A 24,712-nucleotide genomic window follows, 5' to 3' on the forward strand; every position below is an offset into this window, starting at 1 on the left:
AAAAAAAAAAAAAAAAAAAAAAAAAAAAAAAAAAAAAAAAAAAAAAAAAAAAAAAAAAAAAAAAAAAAAAAACTGAAAAAAAAAAAAAAAAAAAAAAGAAAATGGGGAATGCAGATGACCTCAAGGTGCTAGATGATGCAAGGAAACAAATAATCTCCCATCAACCCCTAGGATGGGCATTATTATGAGACCTATTTTATAAACAAGGATCCTGACATCCAGAAAGATAAATGACGTGTCCGTGATTGTACCCATTAGATATATGAGTACATTTAGATCTATGAGTCTATTGCAATTAGATATATGAGTACATTCAATTTACTGTGAAAAATTTTAAAGGAAATTGATTTTAAGAATGCTACATATCTTTGAAGGAAAAATTGAGCAACAACATCTCAGGACAGGATAAGACTCATGACAGTTCTGGGGAATCTCAGAAGCTGGAACTCAAGGACGACAATTCCTTGGGCCATGACTATCAGGATGTCTCGCTCCATTTGCCATCTGCCCTTGGGTGACACTGGAAAGATTGAACGGGGAGGCTGGCTGTGGTTTATACAAGCATTGCAGTTTGCAGATCAGAAGCCTGGAACAGAACAATCTTTAAAAGAAAACAATAATTATTTTTATTTATGTCTTATCTACTTTCAAAAGCTCATTGAATGAATCACAGTTTTTTTGTCATCTGACATATACTAATTTTGTAACCTAGATACTATTTACTATGTGTGACTTAACTGTAGTATGATTATATTCTATCTAATGGTATTTCCTTGGTGCAACCTATTATTTTTGCAACATTTTCTATTTTAGCACAAGACATGCGATTGATGTTTAATGTCCCTGATCTGGTACTTCATGTTTTATCTGCACTTAAACAGTTTATTCTTGGTTTTTACTATATGTAATTAAGAACCAGAATGTATCTATTTTTATATTTAACTTTTAGACCTAATAATCTGTGCAAAACACTTAACACCAAAATTGTATGTTTTATGTAAATGATTGCTAAATTATTTTTTGTGTGAAAATTGCCTTAACTCTTCCAGATACCATAATGAAAGAATGTAATGATAGTGGGGATGACAATTACAATCATGTTAAACTCTATCAACTTCCCCGGATAAATGAATCTATATGAATCTTGACAACCAAAATGTCTCAAATCTAATTTTGGCTGGTTTCACTATGGATAGTCATTCTCCAAATCTTTAAAACAAAAATTTACTTGGTATTAATATTAAGCACTAAAGTTCATTCATCAGGACAGATGCTGTCATAAATGTTCTGAGGGCACAATGGTGGTTTGTGATCTTGGAGAAACCCCAAGCCAGGATCTGTTGTCAAGTCATGACCACAAGATCAGCCCAGGTGGCTTAGGGGACCCAAGTTTTCTTTTAATTCCTGTTGTCCTTATATTAGTTCTTATTTTAAATGTTTTCTTTTCATTTTTATTTTCTTTTAGGTATGTTATTGATAGATATCATACAACTAATTTTTTGTTTGTTTGTTTTGTTTTTTGTTGTTGAGACAGAGTCTCACTGTGACACCCAGGCTGATGTGCAGTGGTACCATCTCAAAGCACTGCAACCTCAGCCTCCCGAGTTCAAACGATTCTCCTGCCTCAGCCTCCTGAGTAACTGGGATTATAGGTGCCTGGCACCACACCCAGTTAGTGTTTGTATTTTTAGTAGAGGTGGGGTTTCACAATGTTGGCCAGGCTGGTCTCAAAATCCTGACCTCAAGTGATCTGCCCACCTCCGCCTCCCAATGTGCTGGGATTACGATGTGAGCCACTGTGTTTGGACAACCAATTGCTTTTTAACTAATATGAGAATCAGGTTACCTCTTATTTATTGTAACACCTGAGATTACCATCTATTTTAGTTGTATTTTGCATTATCCGTGCTCATTCTTTCTTTCATTTGCTGTGTGGGCAAAGTGCTTTGCCTGTACACATGGTTGACCTGGCTGGTCATATAAATCAGTAGGTGAGGACTCTACATATTGTTCCATTGTCTTTGGACATTTAATATTATGGAAAATAAGAGGCTAAACCTTTTTCCACCTCTGAACCTGATTTACTGTTTTATTTTGATTTCTGGCAGCTTGCTTGTGATACTTTATCTTTAAAATACAGACATTTTCCATGGATACATATGAACGTGCTTCTTTTCTTATTATTTTTGGATACTCTGTCTTTTTTGTTTCTATACTCAGATCTTTTTCATTCTGATAAATGAGAAATATTTACAAGATGTTCTACCGAACTCTTATTTTGCTGTTTTCTATCTATTATATCTTAACACTTTGTCCATTTGTCCTGTCCATATGTTAGAGCTGTTATTTTGTTGTCTTTTATGACCTCCCTCTTCACATGAACTTGGTAAGGTGCCTCCAGGCATCACTGACTTTGCATTAAGTTACTCACTATAGCTCATTGGTGTCCCAGTGGTGTTGAGCCGTTAGTCTCACCGCTTGCTTCTGCCCTGATGACACAGCTAGGTTTAGGGTGTTGGCCATTTACTTCCTAAAGGAAAATATGCACATACACACACCTGTATCGCACTGCCAGATTTCTGTCTGATTTAGCCACATGGGCAACTGGGGAGCTTTTGGATTGCTTTCAAATGCTGCTCTCTGCAGTGGTGTAGTACCATCCATACTCTCTTCTTCTCATCCTTCTAAACCCAGGAACAAGCATGGCATTCTTCTAGAGGCTTCTCCCTTTATTTCCCAGTGATGCTGCATTTTCTCAGGAAAGGGAATCAAAGGATGGTGGCGCAGCTTACTTCACTCCTTAACCTATCCGCGTTTCTTATTTCCAGTTTCTAAGTGTGTTGTAAGGGTCCCACCCCACCCTCTTTTAAAATTTATTTAATAAAAGCGGGAAGGTCAGGTTACATATTTATTACTATATTGTGGTCTTAACCAAAATGTATAACCTTTATTTAAATATATATGTATGCACATACACACATATATGTATCTATATCTATATATTTCTAGAGAGAGAGAGAGAGGAGGTTTATTGATGAAGAAAGTAAAATAAATCAACAGGTGGCACGTCTTTTGCTCTGGCTGTTTGACAAGCAGAATGCCAAAGCATTCAGTTTTCTCATTTGCTTCATCTGTCTCTCTGATTTCAATGCTCAGGACAAACCTTTTCTAGGAATTCACCAACTCTCTGATACAATTTCAAGTCCCTTCTTTGTTAGAGTAAACTGCAGTAACACGGAGATGAATTTTCAAATCAGAATTACAAGTACCAGAGCTCTTCCCCAGCATCAGGTGTTACTCATCAGCTCAAGGGCACAGGTAATCTCAAGGCTCTGGTGAAGCTGAGAGAGGCCCAGGACTCCCAGTGCCACACACCAGGTTTTTTCTGGCTGCAAGAGGATGCACTCTGACTCCAGAGTAACAGAAGAGGTCTTTAAGGAATGTTTGCAGCACCCATCGCTTATACAGGAAGGAGCTGCTTCAGTCATGAGGTAGCTTCATTTAATACCCCAATAGCTTCATAACTGACAGGATTTCCTGCTGCCTTATCCTGTAAAGCCATCAATTCCAGCACTTGTTTACCAAAAGCCATCAAGCAGACAAGGTGCCATCTGCTAACAGGCTGCCCTGCTAGCATTAGCCAGGAGATCTGGTATTTGCACATTTACAAGATCTCACTGAATCTCTCTTGTTAGAAGAAGAGAAGAAATTCCAAGTCTGCTAGAAAGCATTTTCTTGTCATAAATATATCAACTCTGTTAGATGTTCACTTATATCAGTTACTAATTCAACCACATTACTACTCTGTCTAGTTCATTAGACAAGTAGTTAAATTAGTGGGAGAACCCACATGCATTAAATGTAGTTTCTTGTTCTAATGCAGAATGATCAACCCTAAAAATTACCTGCTAATAATAAAAGGTAAAATATCTGTAGAGACGTTATAAATATCTGTAATTATAATTTGTGCTGAACTGTTTAAATAAAAGAACATAAGGATCATAAATCCCATCATATGGGTTACAAAGCCTTTCAGTGTTACTTTCAACCAAATTCTAAAGTCAGTGAAGTCAGATTATTCTTATTCAGTAGTCTTTTAATCAACTCTTTAGACATGCAGTAATTGATTTGTCTACAGTATCTTTTACATTAAATGTCATTCCTTAATTTTTTTTTTCTGCTGAGTAAGATATCCCCTCTGAAGTTTCTGAGAGAGAGCTGTTAGATGAAGGTAAAGCCTGAAATGTTGGCTCATATAATATACATGCTCTGCTAGATGAACTTCTTCCTAGAGTGTTAAAAGGGAGGTCATGGAGACACTGAGCTCTAAGACAAACTTAGCCTTGCCACTCTCCTGTCCATCGTCATTTCTACTTCCTTTGTGTCTAAAAACATCACCATCCAGGTGTGAGCCTCTGGGTCTGTTTCCTTTGTCTTGCTAGGGAAGACGAGCACGCCCTCATCCAGCAGTATTGCCAAACACTTGGAGGAGAGTCCCCAGTGAGCCAGCCACAGAGCCCAGCTCAGATCCTGAAGTCGGTAGAGAGGGAAGAACGTGGAGAACTGGAAAGGATCATTGCTGACCTGGAGGAAGAACAAAGGTGTGCTAGGCCTGGGAGAAGGAAATATGTCATCCTTTCTTTCATATGAATTTCACTGTAGCCGCCATTCATTCTCTTTTCAAGACTACTGCCTAAGAAATCATGATGGAGTGAAAATTTTAGAGGATATTAACAAACTGGAATGCTGGTTGCAGATACAGCAGCATTTGAGAGTTCAGTGATGATGTCTACTGGGACACTTGCTGAAAACTATGATTTTATTCATGAAGGCTCATCTTACTGTTAATACACATGTTCATATAAGAAGAACTAGCATGAGCTAAATTGGAAGTGCACATTTTGGAGAGACGATAATATACATGGTAGTCATTCTGTTTTTTGCCCCTTTCTCTATTAGAAATCTGCAGGTGGAATATGAGCAGCTGAAGGACCAGCACCTCCGAAGGGGCCTCCCTGTCGGTTCACCGCCAGAGTCGATTGTATCTCCCCATCACACATCTGAGGATTCAGAGCTTATAGCAGAAGCAAAACTCCTCAGACAGCACAAAGGTCGGCTGGAGGCTAGGATGCAGATTTTAGAAGATCACAATAAACAGCTGGAGTCTCAGCTCCACCGCCTCCGACAGCTGCTGGAGCAGGTAGGGTGTGTAGAATTCAGTGTCACACCTCCCCAGGCCACCTGTCTGCTGCCCTGGGACTTGGTCCAGGTGTCAGGAAAGGCAGAGAAGTCCACTTTCAATGTCTTACTTCCGTAGTTAGTTTAGACTGGCTTAGAAATTTCCTTTTACATGTAAGCATATAAATCCTCACTGGCACAAAAACTGTGTTTGCCCAGCTTACAGTGGAATTTCCCAATCTTCTTTAACACTGAACTGAACCTCAGCTCTGAACCGTTTGAGGGAAAATATCCTATGACATATATCTTCCTGATTTATACATGGGAAGCATCTGTGGATATTAAGGAACCGCAAGAGACCCGAAACGGGCATTCTAAAGCTTTCTTCCAGTGAGGCAAGAATGCTGACTCCAAGAATCATTACTTTCTATTTTTAAGAAATTGAGTAAAAGAGGTTATTAATTTGCTACTATTATTTCCTGACACTGGACCATGTTTTATGGGAGTTGCTTGCAAGCTTTCTGGATGATAAGAAATACAATTTACATTATGATGAATACATACATGTATGGATAATACAAAATAATACCCGCCTTTATAGAGAAATGCCAGCTCTTATTTTCTATTCTTTTCCTTTTCTTCCTCCCTCTCTTTCTTTTTTCTATTTTTCTTTCTTAATGCTGGTCAGGACCTACCAAACTGATTCTATAACTCATCAATGGTTATTGCATTCAGTTTTGAAACTGTACTTTGGAATATAAAAGAAGCATCAATACAGTTTCTGCCTTTTTCTGATGCCTGCCATCTTGTTAGAGACCATAGCAAAATACTTTCATATATAAAGTGACAGCACACTATAGGGAATTAAGTACTTGATGCACATAACAGTTAGGAATAGATGTGATGTCTCAGAACTAGTGATGGAGAGACCTTTGCAGCAGGTGCTAGAGCATAGAGTCCCAGCTCAGGGGCCCAGAGCTCCTCTCTGTTGAAGAATCCCTGACATCAACATGCATGTCATCCTTTGTCTTTTTCTCTAGCCTGTGCTGTGTGGAGCCCCTAGGTGGTATAATAGGAGTGCCTTTCTACAGAAATGATGTATTGACTCACAGCAGGAACAACTTTCTCTCCAGTGATTCCCTCAAATTTTAGAAAAATGTCTTTTCACAGTTGCTCTCAGTCTTTTTAACTTGTCAGAATAATTCAAAACAGTTATTTTGGCCTTACCTACTCTTTATAATTTGACCATACACTTTTCTCTAGGTCTCTCAGTGTTTTAGAATTTGGGTGAGACCGTTCAGTGGAAGACTTACTTCGGGGCTTCCCAATCCCACATATTTGGAAAGTAAGAGTTTACCAAGAGTGACCCAAGAGCTGGCTTTCTTGAAGCCCTCTGGAATGTTTGAGTCTTACTTAGTGCCAGCCACATGCATTGAAAAAGTTCCCTTTTTCATTCTGTGACCTTGAAGTTCCCGAACGGTGCTGTGTAAGGGATGGATTTTCTCTTGCAATCTCTTGTTTAGAATATGAAGTGTTAGTGTTAACATAGATGGAATCACTCTAGAAGGAAGCTGTGCTCAAAATCTTTGTTTGCTATGGCTTGTTGATGCTCACAGGAGAGCAAAAGGCTTTTCTGTTCACCCTTGCCTTCCCCTACTCCCTCCATCCCTTTAGACAGTGCTGCCTAATGGCTCGTGTGCCTTGAGAATCTCGCAGTAATGCTTTTAGAAATAGCTGATATCCAAATGGCTCTCTATATCCAAGACCGCAGAGCGCTTATCTCTTCTAAACAATTCAGCATGATGAATGCCAGAAGGAGATGGAAAATTCAACTCTGATAGTAAAAACTGGCAGAACTACCTGGCTTCAACTAATATAGATTTAATGGAAAAATCTGCATGAACAAATTGTAACATCTGCATCCCCTATATGGTGGCTCACACTTTCTAATTCAACCATGCACTTGTCAGCGTATCCATCACTGTTTCAAAGATTTGTGTGAGTGCATTTTCGAAGTATTTACGAGGTGCCAGGCTGTTGTAACCATTTTAGAAATAGTCGTTCTTCACTCCCCTCACAAAACCCTATGACATGGCACTGTTACTACCCTCCCCATTTTACAAATAAAGAACGTAAAGCATGGAAGGTTCTACAGTTTTCCCAGAATTACATAGCTTCTGAGAGACAGAATGGGAATTAGAATCCAGGCAATCTGAATCCATAATCATGCTGCTAACCATTCTCCAATATTCCCTTGAAATATGAGCTAATTTTGAAATTGGATAAATTTACTGTATAAGAAACCCAGTGCTGATGTTTAAAATATGAGTGAAATATGCGTCTGTATTCACTTGATTAACATTAAAATAATAGAAAAATTGAGGGGTAAAAATGATGTTGATAAATGAATTTTGCAGCATAACCAAGTAGGTTCTTCAGAGTGCCCAAGCAGAAAGGGAAGGGCCAAAGCCCCCACCAGCTGATGCTAAAATATGTTGAAAACATTTGAAGGCAAAGAACTCTCTCTGATTTAATTATCCATGGTGAAGGAGGGAAATTTAAATAGAAAATGTTGTTCCTTGTGGTTACTTGAATCCTTTCTCTGCTTTAACCTCTGACTGTGATTCCAGCCTGAATCTGATTCCCGAATCAACGGAGTTTCCCCGTGGGCTTCTCCTCAGCATTCTTCACTGAGCTCCTCGCTTGATCCAGATGCCGCCGGCGCACAGTTCCACCAGGCAGGTGGGTGTCCCCAGCACACTGCTCCGCCACCAAGTCGGCTTTGTGCCTTGCCATTTGCTTGTGTTTCATGTTAAGTAACATTCTTACACACTGGTGCCTTAGGAAGTAAAAGAGTTTTGCATTTGGTCTTAAAAAAGTGCAGATCGATTTAAACAATGTCAAAAAGCAAACATTTTCGAATAAGCTATAGTGCACTTGTTTATATAATCTATACTAGTCGATTGAATTTTGGTGAAAGATGAAAAAAAACCACACTGTCCTTTTAGAACGAGCAAGACATTATTTGCTTTGTGAATTACTTTTTTGGTACACTTTCTGTCTCTAAAATGTTACATTTGTGCATATTCAGAACTAATAATATCATACCAAACATTATAGTTTTCTCTGCCCAGGTCTGGAAACTCATTTATTCACTTTTCTTCATCCTAATCCATGTAGACATTGTCCTGCCTGTTCCGTCAGAGGCAGAGGTCCCACGCAGTCTCTCCTTGGTCACAATGGGGACCTGTCACTGATGCGAGGAAAGACAATTTTGAAATTTATCCAATTTCGAAATTAGCTCATATTTCAAGGTAATATTGGAGAGTGGTTAAAAGTATAATATGGATTCAGATTGCCTGAATTCTGATTCCCATTGTGCCACTCAGAAGCTGTGTAATTCTGGGAAAACCGTAGAACCTTCCATGCTTTACGTTCTTTATTTGTGAAATGGGGAGGGTAATAGTAGTGCCATGTCATAGGGTTTTGTGAGGGGAGTGAAGAATGACTATGTCTAAAATGGTTAGAACAGCCTGGCACCTCGTAAATTAGGTGTTCGTCAATGACATTTTGTCATCCATGAAATTAAAATTCTAGAATTTTACTGAGAACTATATATTGTAACCAAATTAATTTGTTTGTGGGATATCTTTTGGTACATTAATCAGAAAAAGATTAAAATATTAAGGTTATTTTCATATTTTTTAAATAAGAGAATTATTTTGACTATAGATTATAGAATAAAAAAACACATCCTAGTGAAAAGTATCTTAAATAAGACACCTTCACTTTTGTGGCAGGATAAGCTGGCCTAAGCTGAAGTCTCCAAAAAGAAAGGAGGACGGAAAAGGAAAATTGGTGTAATTTTTTTTTGTAGGAAAAAATAACTAGTGCAAAATAGTAGATTTCTAATTCAAATATTGAAATAATAAGACTATATTACTTGTTTTTCTCCTGTTTTTCAGTCCCATGGTGTGTGGATTCTTTCTACACGATCAAACATCTAGTACATTTTAATGATGTAAAATTATATTACCAACACTCAAGCAAAAATGTTTTGAGTTTATTCCCATAAAATTGTCCTTTGCAGTGGGTACTCTTTTCACATTGATATTTAGAGGCTGGTAGAAGTACTTTCTCCTGAACTGGGGTTTTTGTGGAAGGCTAGACATTAATTTGAGAAGCTTTGTTGTTCTCTTTATTTGCTGTCACAGCGGGAGAGGACCTGCTGGCCCCACCGCACGATACCAGCACGGATCTCACAGAGGTCATGGAACAGATCCACAGCACATTTCCATCTTGCTGCCGTGAGTATGAAAGATCACAGCACCACAGCTGTGCGTGTTCCTTCCCTTCTTCTGCATGTGGCCCTTGGTCTTCTTCCTTAAGATAACAAAAACCTTATTAGAAACAGGACTGAATATTATCTGAAAATAAGGCAACATTATATATGTTGATAAAGAAAATGAAGCTCAACCTAGATACTATCAAGTCACAGGGGTACAGTTGCAACGCAATTCTGTTCTTCGAGATTTTTCAATATGCCCAAGAGGTGATAAAATGAAGGCAAATAAAAGAACAAGTCTGGTTTGAAGAAGAAAATATCCTCCTCTATGCAAGCTATTGTAAGGAACACATCTTAGTTCAAAGAAGAGCTCTCAGTGACATGCCAAAGAAGACATGAAAATAACCTTTCTAGTGTAATTTCCTCTTTTCTTCAAATATTGTTCTCCAGTGTTGTGAGACTCTAGTACAGAAAGAGATTATTTTCAGATTTTCCCATTTTATTCCTGCTGGTTTCTTTTCCCATGGAATAAAATAGTCATTGTAGAAAGGCCAAACAGTTTAAGGCGTCATAGATTAGGACCCTTTGAAATTTCCATCTGAACAACCAAGCACCAAAAAATAACCAAATCCAGGGGAAATTATATAATGATTCTTACTTACTCAGTTTTTCTAAATGTTTTGTCTTCAGCATCTTGCCACCTTGCAATTTTGGCTGGGCTCTCACCTAAAACACTTCTGGTGTTTCTAGCAGAAACAGATTACTTATATGTGTGTGTGTGTGTGTATAGACATACACACACACACACACAAGTATATATGTATAAATTATTTATATAAATATATATACACATATACAAGTATATATGTTTATATAAATATATAACATTTATATAAATGTATAGGAATATATACACATAAATTTATATGAGTATAAATTTATATATATTTAAATATATATACACACATAAGTATATATGTATAAATTACTTTTATATAAATATATGTACATACATACAAGTATATATGTTTATATAAATATATATCCATACATACAAGTTTATATGCTTATATAAATATATAACATTTATATAAATGTATATAAATATATACACACATGTTTATATGAATATAAATTTATATATATTTAAATATACACACACATACAAGTATATATATGTATTACTTAGTGATACTGCTAAATATGTGTATATACACACATACAAGTATATATATGTATAAATTACTTAGTGCTACAATTATATTTTAAATAACCTTTGAAAGTATATGAAGACATTATTTGTAATTTCAGAGTGATTTACTCTCAAACTGATTTTAAATCCAGGGCAGTCACTACAATAAGAATTCATGTAAAGCATAGCCTCTTATTTTACCCTTTTCTATCATATTGTTAGAAAATGCTATTCAAAATGAGGAAAAAGAGATCATCAATTATCAGGGGTGTAGATAAATAAGACATGTTGACTTCATTTCAAAATTATTCTTCATTTTATATGGCTTTGTAATTTTTAAAATGTCATTATTAGCAGACTATGAAAACAGCTATTTAAAATATACTTCTGGACCGGGTGCCATGGCTCATGCCTGTAATCCCAGCACTTTGGGAGGCCAAGGCAGGTGGATCACTTGAGGTCAGGAGTTCGAGACCAGCCTGATTAACATGATGAAAACCCATCTCTACTACAAATACAAAAAAAAAAAAAATAGCCAGGTGTGGTGATGCAAGCCTGTAAACTCACCTGTTCAGGAGGCTGAGTCATGAGAACCACTAGAACCTGAGAGGCTGAGGTTGCAGTGAACTGAGATCGTGCCACTGCACTCCAGCCTGGGTGTCAGAGTGAGACTCTGTCTCAAAACAACAACAAAATAAAATATATTTCTTTCCGAATTTTCAGGAATATTTGCCTAAAGATTATATTATGGTTTCTATCAGCACATGAATATATCTATTTGTATTTTGCCAGTGTGTTGTTGCCCAGGTTTTTATTTGTAGTTCTACTATAATGCTTCTCAAAGTTTGCAGAATCACATTTACAGTGTGTCAATCTCCACACCCACCTCCCTACCCTCAAAAGTACATGTGTGCGTGTGGTGTGCACAGACATGTGCACACATATAGACACACTTTCGGCCCTGTAGAGTCTCACAAAAGCTTTAGAGGGTCAGTGAATGTGCACCTGCTACCAAATTGTTCCTTACTTTCTAGGCTGTGTAACCACCGTAATAGATAAACTGATTAAATCTTTTTTTATTAATTGTAATTCAAGGTCTAATTTTTATTTAGAGGTTTTGATTTTCAGTTGTCTGTTACTTAGTGACTAAATAAAATCTCATCATAGCCTTATGCACCAGAATTATTCTGAAAGGAAATTGTTAGTTAAGCTTACCTAAATACCTTAATAATCAGTTAAAAGCAAATTCTGTACATCAAGGTGTGTTTAGAAGTTTTTATTTAATATTATGGTGAATATTTTCAATTTTAAAAGTTGGGAGTGACAGGTTGGGAAATGTGTTTCAATATATACCTTGTAATAAATATAAAATATATAATTTCCATATTAAAAATTCTACTCTAAAAAGTGTGATTTTTACAAGTTCCATTTTCTAAAGAATTCATTCTTAAATCTTTCTCAAAGTAAATTCTGACATCTAGATTTTACAAAAGATTGACTCATGTGGTTTTAAAACAGAACATTGTGAAAACTAAATAATCACAATTTAGAGCAAAAATGAATTGTAAGAGGTAACTGTGTGTGTGTTTTGTATGGCCTCCCTTTAAAGGCAAGTATAAAATTCCTATTGGTTGGGAATCTTGTTAGCTATTCATTGATACTGGTTCCTGAGAGGAGTATACACAGTACTTTCAGTGGGGCCCATATCACAGAGGTTCATCTTCTCCCCTGCATTGGTCCCCTCTTCAGCTGTGCCATTCTCAGTGTTCAGAGAGTGGCTTATGGAGCCCTGAGATTCCTTAATGTTTATTATGCTTGAATCACATTTGTCAAAAACGAAAAACCTGCCGAAATGCAATGATTTCCTTTTAAATAGGTTTGTAGATCAAATACCCATAGCCTTCTATTTGATAAAAAGCTGTTGGTTTGGAGCAGCTGGCTTCATGTTCTCATAGTCTTAACTTTGCACATTCACAAATATTTGTAATATTTATAGTTTTCTGAATGAGCATTACTAGTCATGTCTTCTTTTCAAAAATTCAAGCACATCCATGTATGAAATGATGAAGAATGTATTTTAGAATCCTTTGAAATATCCGTGTTATTATTTTCGGCTTCTGAAAGTTCTGCTATTCACATTTTTTTCTCTGGCATTAAAAACTTATACAAGATAGGGACAACTTTTCATAAAAATAGAAGCTGAATTGACTTATTTGTAAAATTGATATGTATTTTCATGTTCTGCCTGTAATGATTAAACCTTTTAAAAATTGATACACAGTAGAAATCTCCATGGAAGGTAGACTTGGTGCCTAATGCATGTTTCTTTCTCTCTTTCTCTCTCTTTTTTTTTTTTTTTTTTTTTGAGACTGAGTCTCACTCTGTTCCCCAGGCTGGAGTTCAGTGGCACCACCTCAGGTCTCTGTAGCCTCCACCTCTCAGGCTCAAGCAGTTCTCATGCCTCAGCCTCCCAAGTAGCTGGGACTACAGACACATGCCACCACACCCAGCTAATTTTTATATTTTTGGTAGAAATGGCGTTTCTCGATGTTAGCCAGGCTGGTCTCAAACTCCTCGCCTCAAGTGATCCACACATCTTGGCCTCCCAAAGTGCTGGGATTACAAGTGTGAGCCATCACGCCTTGTCCCAATATGTTTCTGACTTGCGTGAATGATTACATTTTCTTGCTGGGAAGGTTTCCTTGAAGCATTCCCAGATAGTACTCAGAAGGTTCTGTAGGATTCATTTGTTCTTTTGTCTCTTTGAAGTTGCTCAGCCAGCAAATATTTTAATAAGCCTTTGTGATTCCCAAAGCTTACCAACCACCTTTGGAGAATTTATCTAAACAAATCGGATTGGCACCCTCCCAATGCCAAGCCAGTCCCTTGAGCCCCTCTCACTAATGAGAACTTTAAAACTGCTTGTCGCCAGCATGCAATGAATTGATCTGCATGTTAATCTTGACTTCTGATCCTTTGTGGATTAAAAATTAGCATGGCCTCAAATGAATTTCCACTCTTGGCAATCTTGGAATTAAAATGAAACTCTGTCTTCATAAATCCTAATTCTGCAAATTGCCTACTTCAACATTACAGTTTTTTAACTCTGTCTACATATTGTTGCACATAACACTTTAGAACTCCTTTATCTGAATTAATAACCCAGTTGGTCCTGATAGCATCCTTGAATTATGGCCTTTTAAAGTCTTTTTTAAATTATTTATGTTGAGTCTTAGAGCAGAGAGAAGAAGGCATTTCCATCACTACCTGGCAAGGAGTTAAGGAAGGGAGTTTAACTGTACTGCCAATTAACAAATGTACATATTAAAATTCCCACTGACTGCAGTAACCATTTTTATTTTTTGGTATAAACTTTTTTGTCCGATTTTCATTTATGTCCTTCAAATGTATGGAATACTGGCAGTAAGCCAACTAAGTTTTGCTGATAGACCAACAAATGCTGTCAAAATTATTTTTGACCCACAGGCATGTTTTCTCTATGAATTGCCTATGTTTATTAAGCCTGAGTGGCATTCATCAAAAACCCAAAACCCACCGCACTGCAAAAATTTTCTTTTTAAAATATGTTTGTGTGATTTCTTCAGGCAAATACCCATAACCTTTTATTTGATAAAAGGCTGTAAGTTTAAAAGTATTGGTTTGGAGCAAAATGGATTAGACTTCTGTCCAGGGTTTGGCTATTTGTTACTTATTTTACTTGCAAGAGAAGCATACCTGTCTCTTTTAAAAAGAGTCTGTAAACCTATGGTGTACTTAATAATAATTCAATTCAGCTATCCCTTGGACACTGTGGAGGCCTACCCTTTTTTTTGGGGGGGAGGGGCAGAGTCTTGCTCTGTCATGAGACTGGAGTGCGGTGTCACCTTCTTGGCTCAGTGCAACCTCCACCTCTTGGGTTCAAGTGATTCTTCTGCTTCACCCTCCCTAGTAGCTGGGACTACAGGCGCACACCACCACAACCAATTTTTGTATTTTTAGTAGAGACAGGAATTTACCATGTTGGCAAGGATGGTCTCTTGACCTCGTGATCAACGGGCCTCAGCCTCCCAAAGTGCTGGGATTACAGGCATGAGCCACCTCACCCGGCTAGGTTCACTCTTTTCCCCTGGATGTAACTTACAAATCTGGCAGAACTAGGCTCCTTTTAGCCCGATTTCTCCCCCAAATACTGGGGCTCACACTTTCCCTCCTGACGTCATAGAAAGGGCACTCTTCACTCCTGCTCCTTTTTTCCCACATAGCTCCTGACACACAGCATATGGTCACTGATGTCTTTTCCCCACCTCAGCATAGAACAGTGAGAGATAGAAGGAGTGCAGCATGCCAGATGATTAGGGACAACTCCTATTTGAGCAAGAGCAGATGTTGACATTACTGGGGACAGATCTCCTCCATTTCCCCCAGCATTAAGAACAAGATGATTGTGTAGCAAAAGAAGGGATGAAAAGCAGATGCCTAGAGAAGAGATGGTAGTGGCCGCCCTTGCAGAGCCTGCCAAATCGTCTTCACCGTCGTGCGCTCTGAAACCAAAAAGGAATTGAGCTGTGTGCAAAAGCGAATTAGACACCATATTCTAACTTCTCTAGTATTCCTGACTGGGCCCATCTAAGGGGCTTTTATTATCCCACCTGTCCAGAAGGCTGCTGAGGATTAGGCCAGCACTTTCCTTGATGCAATTGCTTGGCCACCATTTTCCTGGGCTGGGCCTTAAAGTCCAGGGTGTGTCAAGGGAGGCAGAAACCAAAGACTTATGCCTCCAGTGGTCCCTTGATCGGAATTAGTACTCAGCAAAGTAAGTAGAATGTGCTCTGTTCTGATACATAAACCAAATACGGTATGATTTAAATAGGAAATGAGATTTTTTGCAAGACTAAGTACTCACTGAATGCTTTAGTGTATGCACTAAATCTTAAATCGCATGGGATATGAGAAACTAACCGGGAAAACTAGCTCTCACTGAAGCATTTAGCCAGGAAAAAACCCTCAGAATGTGTTTCTTATTTTCCTATTAGCATCCATTTAACAGCTGGGCTGTTACTACCCCATGTAGAGTGATACTTTCCACGCATTTGCGTGCCTGAAAGTTGGAACCAACAGAGTGACAGTACTGCCTTTAACTGATTTCTTTTGTTTTCTCTTTTAGCAAATGTCCCCAGCAGGCCACAGGTAAGAGTTAATGGGTTGATTGGCTCCATGTTACTGATCCCAACCTAGAGTAAGTAGATTATCCACCAGTGATTTTACTCCTACTTAATTCTCCATGTAAGTAAGTAAACTTTCTTGACATTTAAATGTTAGTTGATTCTGTTCAGCAGTTTATCAGTCTGGGGGTGGGCTTGGGAGCCACTAGATACTGAAAATACCACGTGTTTATCCTTTGTGTTCTAACAGCTTAATGACATCCTAATGTGCTACATAAAGTCACTCTAGATAGATTTGGCCACCACTGCTCTCTCAAATGTCTACTTAAGGTGGCTATCACAAAACATTGACCTAAAAAGAAAAATGGCACCACAGAGATGGTTTTGTTGCTTTGAGGGGAAAAATATTTCAATTTTTTACTTAAAATTTTGCTGAGAACTGTTGGCAGCTGTAGCCTTATGCCTTTCAGTATTTTCTATAAACCAGAAAGTGTCTGAGACAGGTCTCAGTTTAGAGGTTTACTTTGCCACGGTTGAGGACACACCCGCGAGAAAGAGACAAGTTACAGTAGGATTTGTAGAGTGTGTGTGTGTGTGTGTGTGTGTGTGTGTGTGTGTGTGTGTGTCTGTGTTTTCCAGAAAGAATTTTGAGAACTTCAATATTTGAAAAGGAAAGAGCAGGCAGGAGCTGGTAGAGAAACAGTCAATTATGCATTCGTCTCACGCTCAGTAAATCTGCATTTTATATAAGATAAAGTATGTCTAGAGTAGAAGAAGCAGTCAAATACGCATTTTTCTGAGGGTGGGCGGAGAGATGACTTCTAGGCCTGTCTTTGTCCTGTAAAGATAAGCTGTTAATTCACATTGTCAGGGTGAAATTCAACAGAACTCTGTTTTAGGGTAAAGATTTGGGGGCCCATAGGAATTTCCTTGTGAGCAATTTGTGAACGAGGTCACTGGCCTTCTCTCTATGCAACTATCTGTTTAGGAAGGTGGTTTTGTGTGACTCAGCTGCCACACTTACTTTACATAGTGAGTTAGGGATCCTGAGATTTTGTTTTCCATTCCCATTTTCTTATCACATCCTTTTAGTAATAATGTGCCACAAAGCCAGGGTACCTTTGGAGAACATTTTCTTTCATGAACTTGTTTACTAGTCTTTTTGAAACAATGAAACCTCTGAATGATTGTCTTATTGGCAAGAGAGGCTGGGGATCTTAACTAAAAGACAGGAGTATGTGAAGTAGACGGTGTGGTGAGAGCTGTGGGTGTTCCCTTCTGCTTGCTTCTGTTGTCTGAGTGAATTGGAAGCTGGGACTTTAGCAGGGAGTGAGGTTGGGGAGGAGGTGTCAGAGGTGTGAGGAGAGACTGGAGGATGTGTGATAGCTTCTTGGAGAACAGAAGAGCAGATGGCCTGGGAAATAGAGTGTGACTACAACCAGCATTAAAGGTGCCACTCGTGAATTTCACATGAGGCCATTCTGCAGAGTTGTAAGTTGCCCTCTAGTCATATTCAAGTTCATGAGCACAGGCACCAGAGTGGGCCGAGTATTGCATTTAAAAAGTTGAGGTTGGGGTTTGGCAAAGTAAGTACAATAATTCAAGGGAAGAGCAAAGACGTGATTATCATCATTGAACTAGATGCTTAAGCTCATTAGCGAGAGGAATGAGGAAATGTCCAGTGTGGGAGATAGAAATAAAGATGGGAGGATCAATGGATCCTATTATCAAAGGATGGATAAATTTGCAGTTGTAGGGGAAGCGAGCTGTGAAGGTACAGGTGGTTGTCAGAAGTTGTGTTGAATGATATTGAAATCAGAGGGGTTGCAAGTATTAGTAATGGTCCATATTTTGACATTTGTGTGAATGGCTAAGAAAGGTGGAGGACAGGACCTTTGAAAGAAGAGCTCAAAGAACTGAGAATCCAGAGTGTTAGAAGAATCATCTCCATGGGTGTTGAAATCACTAACATTTAAAAATAGCTTTAGAGTGGGAGACATTGAGCCATTTTTTTTTTACTTCAAGAAGTGAAGGAACATGACCCACGGAATCAGTAGATTACTGCATTATGGATTGTTATAGTCCAATGACATGAGATTCAAAGCTGAGTATTTTCAGGGAGAAAAGAAAAAAGATACCCCAAAGGCCTCAATGAGGACCCAGAAAAAGACTCATGCAGCGTGTGACTAATTTGGGGAGGGTGGGCAGGGGAAGTACTACGTGAGAGGGTTATGGGGGAAGCTGTGTCTTCAGGTAGATGCAAATACTGATTCAAGCAAGTAGATGCAGGCAACATTCAGAGAAGGGTCTGGGAACATGGGTTTTGTGGATTGCGGGCCACATGACCTAATAGGACAGGTTTCAAGAGCCAGGAAGGGCGGGGCATGGGGACACAAAAAGGGGTAAGCAGATCTTTGTATGACCAGTATAAATACAGGTAATAGAAGGGTGACCAGGAGCCTGGAGCTTTTTATGGTGGCCCATTCAAATAAAGGATAAAGGGTGTGATGAGGTTAGTCCTGATGGTCCTCAGGTAGAATGAGGCTGTGAGTGACAAAGGCAAGGAAAAAAGGGAGAATCTTTTAAAATCTTCAGATACTTATGATAATACAAGTGCTCAGAATTTAAAGCAGGAAATGATCTTCAGAGGCCTTCTCCTTCTACTCCATTTTTAGATTTTAGAAATTGAGTTAACATAGAGCTAAATGTTTCCTGGTTATACAGCAACCTAATGGATGGAGCAAACATCTGACTCAATACAGGAGGCCTCTTTCCCATTTTCATCCTTCCCTCTCCATTTGTTTTTTGTTCTTTGCTTTCCTTGTCAGCATTTTCCTTCTCTTCTCTTTTCTTCGTTTTTTGTGTCTTGGGTCAAATGGAAATTCATGAAAGTATATATTTTCAGCTGGAGGGTTGAGCTAATATGTACATAGCATGATCTTAAATTTTTAGAATCCTGACACCTAAAATGAGAAGTATTATGTGTCTAATTAATAGACATATCTAATTCTCAAGGGTAATGGAGTACATAGACATAATTCAAACATCCTCTTGGCTTTATATTCAACATGATTCAGCACCAGAGTTTCAGTTATCAATATTAATATGAAACAAAATGTTCCTCTCTCATATAGAGTTAATCTCTCCCCTTCTCTGTCCTCAAACTACTTTGAATTTACTGTGGTTGGCACTTACCTCATATTAGAATTGAATGAGGCTGCCTGGCTGAGATATCTTTCACACCTGCTTCCCAAGAGAGCCTCACCTCAGTACAATGCCTGGAACCCGTCAGCGTTTGCTGAATTTTTGCTCCCTCTAACATGGCAATCAGATGTTCAAAATGGAGACGCAAGTATCTGAAGAATCCAAATTTGAATAGTCATGGAGAATAGGCTCTAGGCCAGAGTCAAATGAGTTTGCTGCTTTCAGCATACCGGGAAGACGAGGGGCTCCATGGGCAGCTTTTCTAGCAGCTTCATTAGAAACCTGCTTCTGGGGAACAGGACTTTATGCTAAAGCCTCCCATAAAATAAGGTGTAAAGATAGATGGAGTATCTTTCCTGAGAGTCCAGAAAGGCCTTTCATGATTTGTGAGGCATCGTCCAATTTGGATGATTTCATTTTACAGAGATTTGAACATTTTCTTCTAATCTCAAAATCCTTCTAGAAGACCAAATGTTTGACCCTCTGTTCTAAAGGTTAATACCACTTCCATGAGTATGACCTGGATTTATATTATTTCTGGCCTGGGACATTTAACTTTAACTGGCACCACTGCACACCTTTGGATTATGATTTCTGCCTTCTCTTCCTCATCTCTGGACTCCAGCTTGGGACTGAGATGGGTTGGCATTGTTAGGGTACCTCCTCTACAGATGACCCCCACAGTCCCCCAGGAAGACATGGGACATTTTCACTAGTCTCATTCATTCACCATTGATACCTCCAGCAGAAAGAAGTGAAGTCCTCTCAATTTTAACTTAGCTTCCAGCCTGGTCAAGACAAAAGACTTCCAGGCTTCCCTCTAAATCAGCTGCAGTGATGGAAAGCAGACTAGGTTACTTCAGCATGAGAGGGAGGGACCTCATTACAGGAAGCAAAAGTCATGTTAGAAATGCATGCTTGATCCTCAGTACTGAAAAGAAGAACTAGAACTCAGATAAAGAATTTTCTCAGCAAGGCAATTTACTTTTGTAGAAGGATGTGTCTCACGGATGGCCCAATGGCGAGAGCACACCTGAACAGGGGAGAGGAAGGGGTTCTTAACCCTGATGCAGGTAGCCCCTAATCCTGTGTTGTTCCCCCATTGGCTAGGGTTAGACCACACTACTAAGCTGAACCCAGTTGGCTAACTTGAAAAGGGCAGGAATGCAGTTACCCTGGTAGGAAGGCCAGAAGATCAGTTTCAGCAGCAGTAGCCATTGCAATGGCAGGGGTAATTCACAGAGTGGGTAGCAGATGTGGAATGTGGGCTCTATAGATAAGGACTGGTGGGAAGGTTGTTTACCAGGGCCAGGGGAACACGGAGAATAAGGAAGTCTAGCCTTGAAAGCAGGGAACAAAGGACAAGGAAACTTCAGCTAGCTAAACCTTTGAAGAAGAATCTCCTACTGTATTTAACAGTCACATAGGAGTTAGGACACCTTCTGAAAGAAGCACTTTTATTTCCTTGAAGAATTGACAGATCTCTGCTACCTGTAATGTTTTATGCAATTGTTTGACAGTGCTATTTTCCCTTCCCACAGGCAATGTGAAGTATTCATCTGGTCAACCAATGTTTCCTGATGTACAGTGTTGTCCTTTTCAGCAAACACCAATTCCAAATTCCATTTGATCAGAAGCTCCATGGCTCCTTGACCCACAGTGTTGAGTGGTGACTGTGTGTTCTACTGAAAGAGTAAAACACTGACTATCCAAAGAGAAATGGATATTTTGTTTTTATAATAACCATATATTATTGTTTTCTTCTTCCCTTTCTATGCAACTGTAAATTAATGAACAGAGAGGTATTTGGAAATGGTAATACGTTTGTCACAGATTTCTATAATGTATACAGCATTGGGAAAGTGGGTGGGGGCTTTCTAATATGATACCGTCTTTTTAATAACCATGACAAAATTTACATAAGAATTAGAAGACCACTTTACATTTTTACATTCCTTCTGCTGTTCATATTAACCTTGCACAATAACTTCATTATTTCTTTGACTCTTTTACCACACTGTTTTGGTTATTTATAGTTAATCAGCCATATAACCAAATAGATCCCATATATTTATTTCCATGATTTGGCCATATTAATAAATTCATAAATTTCAATCAAATATATATTTTCACCTATGGTTTAAGCTACAGCCCTGTGTATGCTGTTTAAATTTGCTTCTCATTGCCCACTTACTTCTTTCGTGACCACTTGGATAACCATAATAAAAATCCTATGGGCCTAAATGGCATTTCTGCTGGGATATTTTTTCCTGTGTTTTATTCTTTTTTTTTTTGTATAAGTAGGACTTAATTATTTATTTTGTGTCTTAATCTATTTGATAAAAAAGACTCCATTATAATAATCTCAAAGATTATTTTACCAAAGTTTGCCCATTTAAGCATGTTTTCATTTTGACACAGAAACAAAACTTGGTACAACCTTTCTTAGTTCCCACATCTTGACTTTCACCATCACATGCACAGCAGACTTTACCTATTGTGATACCAGAATGCACCACTGTCTTTAGTTCCCTTCAAAGAGAATTTTATTGTTGTTTTATGTTTTCAAGTCCTTAATAATTCTTGAAACTCCTGTTTTCTTACTGAAAGCAGACACACATTTAGTGCATGGCTTATTTTACCTTTTGGGTAAAAGAGCAGATGTTTTTATACCATTCACTTAATCAATATATTTGGAAAGAATGTTTATCAAAAGTCTATGTCACTGCTTCTACAGAAGAATGAAATTAATGCTTTGATGATGGTACCTCCACCTATATGTTTGAGTGCATTCAATTAAGTATTTTGGTTCAACTTCTGATTTAACATTTTATTGATTCAGTTTAAACATGTTACTTAATTACCAAATGCAGAGAAACCAAAAAACAAGTGAAAATAATGTGTTTTGACTCCAATATATGTGCATTTAAAACATAAAGATATTTTTTAACTTTGAGTTCTCTTTTTCTTGGATCTGGCCGTAAGGAGGCTTAAAGTTAGAAATTGCTATTATTTTAGAATAGGTTGGGTGGGTTGGGGGGCAAGGGTGTCTATTTGCAGCAGAGATATTTTGAAAAGAAGAAAATTGTTTTATATAAAAGGAAAGCCATGACCACCTTTCTACCTCAGATCCATCTTCCTTCATTACATTGGAAATTGCTTTATGCTGCTGCAGTCTGCAAAGTCTAGAGCTTTTATCAGGCCATGTCATACCCAAGAAAGCACCTGCTTAAAGAAAACAACTCCCTGGACTCTGAACTCCATGTTGTAGATTTGGTGTCTTCCTTTTCTTACTTTAAAAAGTCATGTGTTAATTTTTTTACTGCCTGTCTTTGTAAGCCAAGTGTCCTCTATCTGCTATTAAGGAAAAGCTACATAAAACACTACATTGTAACCTTCTAAGTAACAATAAATAAAAAGAAATATATTGCAGTAACAACAATGGGAAGTAAGTATGTATTTCTTTTGAAATATGTGGTAAAGAACTAATCACAGACTATCATCTAATCTGGTTACATATTGTATTTTTCATCCTGAATAAAAGTAATTTCAACACAAGATGACTTTGATATTTTTCGGCTGGTTCACTGATAGAATCTGAGCTTTGAATGCACATTTATGAAAATAAGAGAGAGAGCCTGTATCCTGATACATCTGCGCATTTTCCTGCAATTTCTCTCATGCGCACTAACCGTCTCCTGTTGCTCTCGTTACACATACATATAATTATATGATTCTCTATCTTACAGGTAAAAGGTTTATTGATAGAGAAAAGTAATATTGGATATAAAAATGTGTACATAAAACCTATTGAGTGTTTTAATAACTAGATGCTATTGACATTGAGTTCTTTTCAAATCTACTTTTAGTTTCATGCTCTTAAATACTGTGCTTTTTATCCATGTGCTGGACTTTAGCCACTCTAGTAGGTTTAATCAATTTCTGAAGTCATTCAGTGGGAAACAATGTCGAGAATCACGTTGCTTGATTCTAATATTAAAAGCTATCTATGAAATAGAAGAATCATTTAAAATAGAATTTGTTAAAAAGAAAACTGATACATTCTGATGAACAAACATTTTAAACATCCTGTCTACCACTAAGTAATGCTGACATGAAGCATTCCTGAGAAAACACTTGATTCCCAGCAACGTGTTGAGCAGGTCACTGAAAATCGAAGTGAGAACAAATGAACAAGTTTTGCTTTCATACTGCGGTGGTTTGACTGTGTCACCCACAGTTTGTGTGTTGAAAAATTAATCCCCAATTCCATAGTGTTGAGGGGTGGGACCTTGAAGAAGCGATTGGATCATGAGGGCAGAGGCTATAAATGGATTAATGTCATTGTCACAGAAGTGTGTTTGCTATCTCCAGTGGTTTTGTTACAAAAGCACATTGGATTCTCTCACTTTCTTAGGTATGCTGTCTGCTCTGTCACCTTCCACCGTGGCTTAACACAGCAAGACAGGCCTTATCAGATGCCGGCACCTTAATATTGAACTTCCTAGCCTCCAGAACTCTGAGAAATTTCTTTTCTTTGTAAATTCCCCAGTCTGTTGTATGCTGGTACAGCAACACAAAATTGACTAATACATGTACTGTGCCTTCAGATTATATATCATGTATATATATATATATATATATATATATTACACACATATATATATGTATATATACACATGCTATAATCAAGGCTCAGTATACTATATATACTGTGAAAGCACAGATAGATGACTGATAGATAATCTTTGTGGTTTTCTCTTGAGTATCTTTTCTCACACCCAAATTCACTATTACAGTATGCCAGCTTTTTCAGAGGCCTTTCTAAATTCATTAGTGGAGAATTTAATGATAATACAGTAAACCACCACTAACACTACTGCTTAAACCTATAATTAGGGTCCAAAAGCTTCACTGACATATAATGTCAGCTTGTGTTTTTGTGAGGTTAAGTGACCACAATGAGGCTGCTACAGAGAGCAGGAATTAATTACATTACATCCACTGCCTGTGGTATCAGTTATCTATTGCCACAGTCAGGCTGCATGGGAACCATAAAACCTTAATAATAAGCATTTGTTTAGCTCATGGGATGTGGGGTTCAACTACTCTGGGAAGACTCTTCTGATCTCAGTTAGACTTGCTCATACATTTGTGACCATCTTTGGATCACCTGAGGGCTCTGCTGATCTTGGCTGTGTTGCACTCAGGTCTAGGGGCTGATTGGCTGTTGACCAGTGTGACATGGTTAGCCTAGGTTGACTGTGGACACTTGGATGAGTTCCTTGATCCACTAGCAGGCTAACCTAGGGATGTTCTCATGCAATGGCAGAAGTATGGGCATGCAGAAGGAGGCCTTTGTTGAAAACTGGCACATCTTTACATCCCCCAAATTCTGTTGGTCAAAGCAAATTACAAGGCTTGGTATGGGGAATACATTCCATGTCTTTACTGAGAGAAACTGCAAAAGTCAATGACAAAGGATAGGTATAGCTGCAGAGAGCACAAAGAATTGGTGGCCATTAGGTTTCACTATGCAAACTTAAAGATAGGCAAAGCAGAGAACATGGAGCCAGAATATAACCTATCCATTTCCTTAGGCTTCATGCCCACTACTTCAATGGAAGGAAAAGGCAGTAGCCTCTTTACAGAGCCTTTTAAAACAAAAGTCAAGAAGATCAGTCCTTTCAC

At 38.2% G+C, this 24,712-nt stretch overlaps 1 protein-coding gene across 3 annotated transcripts in view; it reads left to right on the plus strand.

Annotated features, from left to right (window-relative positions):
* LOC108285795 (utrophin-like) overlaps positions 1–22,579 on the plus strand; it is a 199,427-nt gene extending 176,848 nt beyond the window's left edge. For 2 of the 3 annotated variants that reach the window (XM_017503237.2, XM_017503235.2), the window contains 6 exons: positions 4,443–4,601; positions 4,960–5,200; positions 7,809–7,920; positions 9,393–9,485; positions 15,820–15,842; positions 20,563–22,579. In XM_017503237.2, the coding sequence (XP_017358726.1) occupies positions 4,443–4,601; positions 4,960–5,200; positions 7,809–7,920; positions 9,393–9,485; positions 15,820–15,842; positions 20,563–20,571 (637 nt within the window). In that variant the 3' untranslated portion in view covers positions 20,572–22,579. The remainder of the gene's footprint in view (positions 1–4,442; positions 4,602–4,959; positions 5,201–7,808; positions 7,921–9,392; positions 9,486–15,819; positions 15,843–20,562) is intronic. The other variant, XM_017503236.2, reaches the window with a different exon arrangement.
* The last annotated feature ends 2,133 nt before the right edge of the window (positions 22,580–24,712 follow it).

Source organism: Cebus imitator, unplaced genomic scaffold (genome assembly GCF_001604975.1).
Source record: "Cebus imitator isolate Cc_AM_T3 unplaced genomic scaffold, Cebus_imitator-1.0 Scaffold307, whole genome shotgun sequence".
NCBI lineage: Eukaryota > Metazoa > Chordata > Mammalia > Primates > Cebidae > Cebus > Cebus imitator.